This window comes from Chelonoidis abingdonii, chromosome 5 (assembly GCF_003597395.2).
Source record: "Chelonoidis abingdonii isolate Lonesome George chromosome 5, CheloAbing_2.0, whole genome shotgun sequence".
NCBI classification, from domain to species: domain Eukaryota; kingdom Metazoa; phylum Chordata; order Testudines; family Testudinidae; genus Chelonoidis; species Chelonoidis abingdonii.
Window position 1 is genome coordinate 5455966 of NC_133773.1, and position 2928 is coordinate 5458893.

The 2928-nt window shown below is 61.9% G+C and overlaps 1 protein-coding gene across 14 annotated transcripts in view; it reads left to right on the forward strand.

Moving 5' to 3' along the window:
- Positions 1-1782: 1782 nt before the first annotated feature.
- EPHA5 (EPH receptor A5) overlaps positions 1783-2928 on the forward strand; it is a 404174-nt gene continuing 403028 nt past the window's right edge. For 10 of the 14 annotated variants that reach the window (XM_032805223.2, XM_032805216.2, XM_032805221.2 and 7 more), the window contains exon 1: positions 1783-2026. In XM_032805223.2, coding sequence (XP_032661114.1) covers positions 1894-2026 — 133 coding nt within the window. In that variant the 5' untranslated portion in view covers positions 1783-1893. The remainder of the gene's footprint in view (positions 2027-2928) is intronic. The other 4 variants (XM_075066056.1, XM_075066058.1, XM_032805227.2 and 1 more) reach the window with 1 other exon arrangement.

The following is a 2928-nucleotide window of genomic DNA, read 5'->3' on the forward strand; positions in this document are numbered from 1 at the left end:
CAGTCACCACCAATGCCAGTGTGAGGTGGGAGATGATTCTTCATGACACAGTGGAGGTGGGGGAAGGAAGGAGAAGAAATGTCAAAGAAGAATATGAGTCAGAAGGGCCAGAAAGCCCTGATGGCATTCTTTGTTACAGGAATTTCCAGCAGGGGAAGAGTGTGATATAAGCAGTTGGCTTGGTGCCAAAAGGACCTGGCCAAATTGGCCAGATATAGCCACTGAGTCAAGGCTTTCTGGAGTCCAGCAGAGCTCTTGTGAAATGCTGCAACCCTCCCTTTTGAAAATCCAGGGAGGGCAGTGGCAAACATCCTGCTGTGTGCGAGGCTGAATCTCCCTGCGGTGCAAGGAGCTCTGCTAGCAAAATGAGGCACACGTTACACATGGCTCCTTGCACTGGGTTTGCTGAACTCGTCTCAATGTTTTGAATTCATTTTTATTAGGTGTGCCTAGACTCCAGCTGACAGCAGGCCCCCCTTAGGTGCTGTACGCACATGGTCCCTACCTAGAAGAGCTTCAGTCTAAGCCAGAGAGGATGTGAGAAATAATGGTTTTTTATCCCCATTTTACAGGGGAGAACTGAGGCACAGAAAGTTTAGGTTCCTTAATCTCTGCGGTCACAGAGGAAGTCTGTGGAAAAGCCAGGGAGGGAAGCCAGATCTCCAGAGTCCTAAGCTAGGGCCGTAACTTCAACACCATCCTCCCTCTTCACCTGTAGGCAGCGGATGACTCTCATGTTATTACCCTTTGGCCACCAGTTTAAGAATTTGGGATCCTGCAACTCCTTACTTAGCTGAGTCACCTAGACTTGAAGATAGAGCCATTGCTGGCAGGAGGGGGGAGAAGTCACTTGTCTAAAGGCTAATATGAACACCTAGGGTGAAATCCTGGTTCCACTGGAGTCAGGGACAACACTCTCATTCACTTCCATAGGATCAGGCTTTTCACGCTTACTTCACATAGGGCAGTTAGCCAACTATCTCCAGTCCTTCTGGAAGGTGATTGCTCCTGGCTTACCTTGGCATGACACAAAATAAACTGAATACCAAGTTCAGTGACACCAGCAAGCAAGCACTAAAAGGTACTTTAAATACCAAACAGATCCAGGCCAGCAAAGCCTAGCCACGACTCCCTACTTAAAATACAGGCGTGGGGGGGGGGGGTCTACAGGGAGCTGGGAAGTCTCGTTCTCCCCCCGTTTTCCAGTTAAACAATCCCAGGGAGGGGAAGGGTGCAGGGTGAAGAGAGAGGGTCCAGGCACTGCCTCCTTCCCGCTGTGTGTGCGCGTAAGGGAGCTGCTGGAGAGGATGGGCTGTGGGCATCTAGCATCCTTCCAGCTCCAATGCCCAGAGGCCCAGAGCGGAGGCACGCGCTGGGTGGTGTCTTAGCTGGCCCCTCGCTCTCCAGCCTGTGTCTCCCTGGCGCTCCGGGGGAGGGCTGAGTCCCAGTTCGCGGCTGGCGCTGCTCCCAGCAGCCGGGCAGGGGAGCTCTGTGGCGCCTCTCATCCCCGCTCGCACGTAGAGCAGAGCGGAGCGGGACGGGCGAGGACGGGGGCGGATTCACACACGCAGCAGCAGCAGCCGGTGCAGTTTCAGGCGCTCTGTCCATCTAGGGCGCACATCTCTATCTCCCCCCCTCCTCCTGCTCCAGGGCTGCTCTGGCGGTGCCTCCCCCTCTCCAAGCCTCCATCTGCGGCTGGGGCTGCCCGCTCCTCCCCAGCGCGCCTCGCTGGGCTCCGGAGCGCAGCCCGGGTCAGGCAGAGAGCGGCTGCCGCAGCTCCGGAGCAGGGAGCGCGGAGAGCCCTGCCAGCCAGCGCGCACCCATGCGCTAAGGGAGCGGAGCGCACAGCAGCCGCAGCGGGGAGGCAGGCGACGGCACCGGCTGCGGAAGAGGATGCGGGGCTCGGGCGCCCGGGCAAGGGCAGCGGGGCTGGGCTGCAGCGGCGGCGGCTCCCCGGCTCCCTTCTGGACGTGCCTCCTGCTGTGCGGAGCGCTGCGGAGCCTGCTGGCCAGCCCCAGCAACGAAGGTGAGAGGCGCGCGGGGGACCTGCCTTGGGGCTGAGGGAGCCGGGGACGGACTCGGGCTCTCTCGCGCTGGGTTGAGGGGAAGGAAGCATCCTCCCCTCCGGTGCCCGTGCGCCTGGGGGAGCACCTGGTCCGCTCCCGGGGGCTGGCGGCTGCGCCCCCTTAGCGCTCTCCAGCTCCCTGGTCCCGCTGTCCAGCCCCTGAGCCCCCCAGAGCCTCCTGTCCATCGCTCCCTACCTTGCCCCTCGCCGTCTCCAGGGCCCCTCCGCCCCGTGCCCACAACCTGCCCTGCCGCTCTCCGGACCACCCCCATAGCTCCCAGCCCTCAGCCTCCCCCACTCCAGACACACACAGTTCCCTGCCCCGTGCCCACAACCCGTCCTGGCCGTCCACTCCCCGGGTCCCCCCATGGCTATCTTCTTACAGCCCCCAGACCCTCCCCCGACACACAGCCCCATGCCCCGTGTCCACATCCCGCCCTGCCACTCCACTCCCGGGTCTTCCCTTAACTCCCAGTCCTCAGCCCCCCCAGACACACAGCGCCCTGTCCCGTGCCCACAACCCGTCCTGCCCCTCGACTCCCTGGGTCCCCCCATAGCTACCTTCTCACAGCCCCCAGACGCCCCCCCCCCGACAAACAGCCCATGCCCCGTGCTCACAACCCGCCCTGCCCCTCCACTCCCGGGTCTTCCCATCGCTCCCAGCACCCACACCGCCCCCAGATACATATAGAGCCCTGCCCCGTGCCCACAACCCGCCCTGCCCCTCCACTCCAGGAACCCCCATAGCTACCTTCTCACAGCCCCGAGACCCCTCCAGACACACAGCGTCCTGCCCCGTGCCCACAACCTGCCCTGTCCCTCCACTCCTGGGTCTTCCCATAGCTCCCAGCACCCCCCCCCCC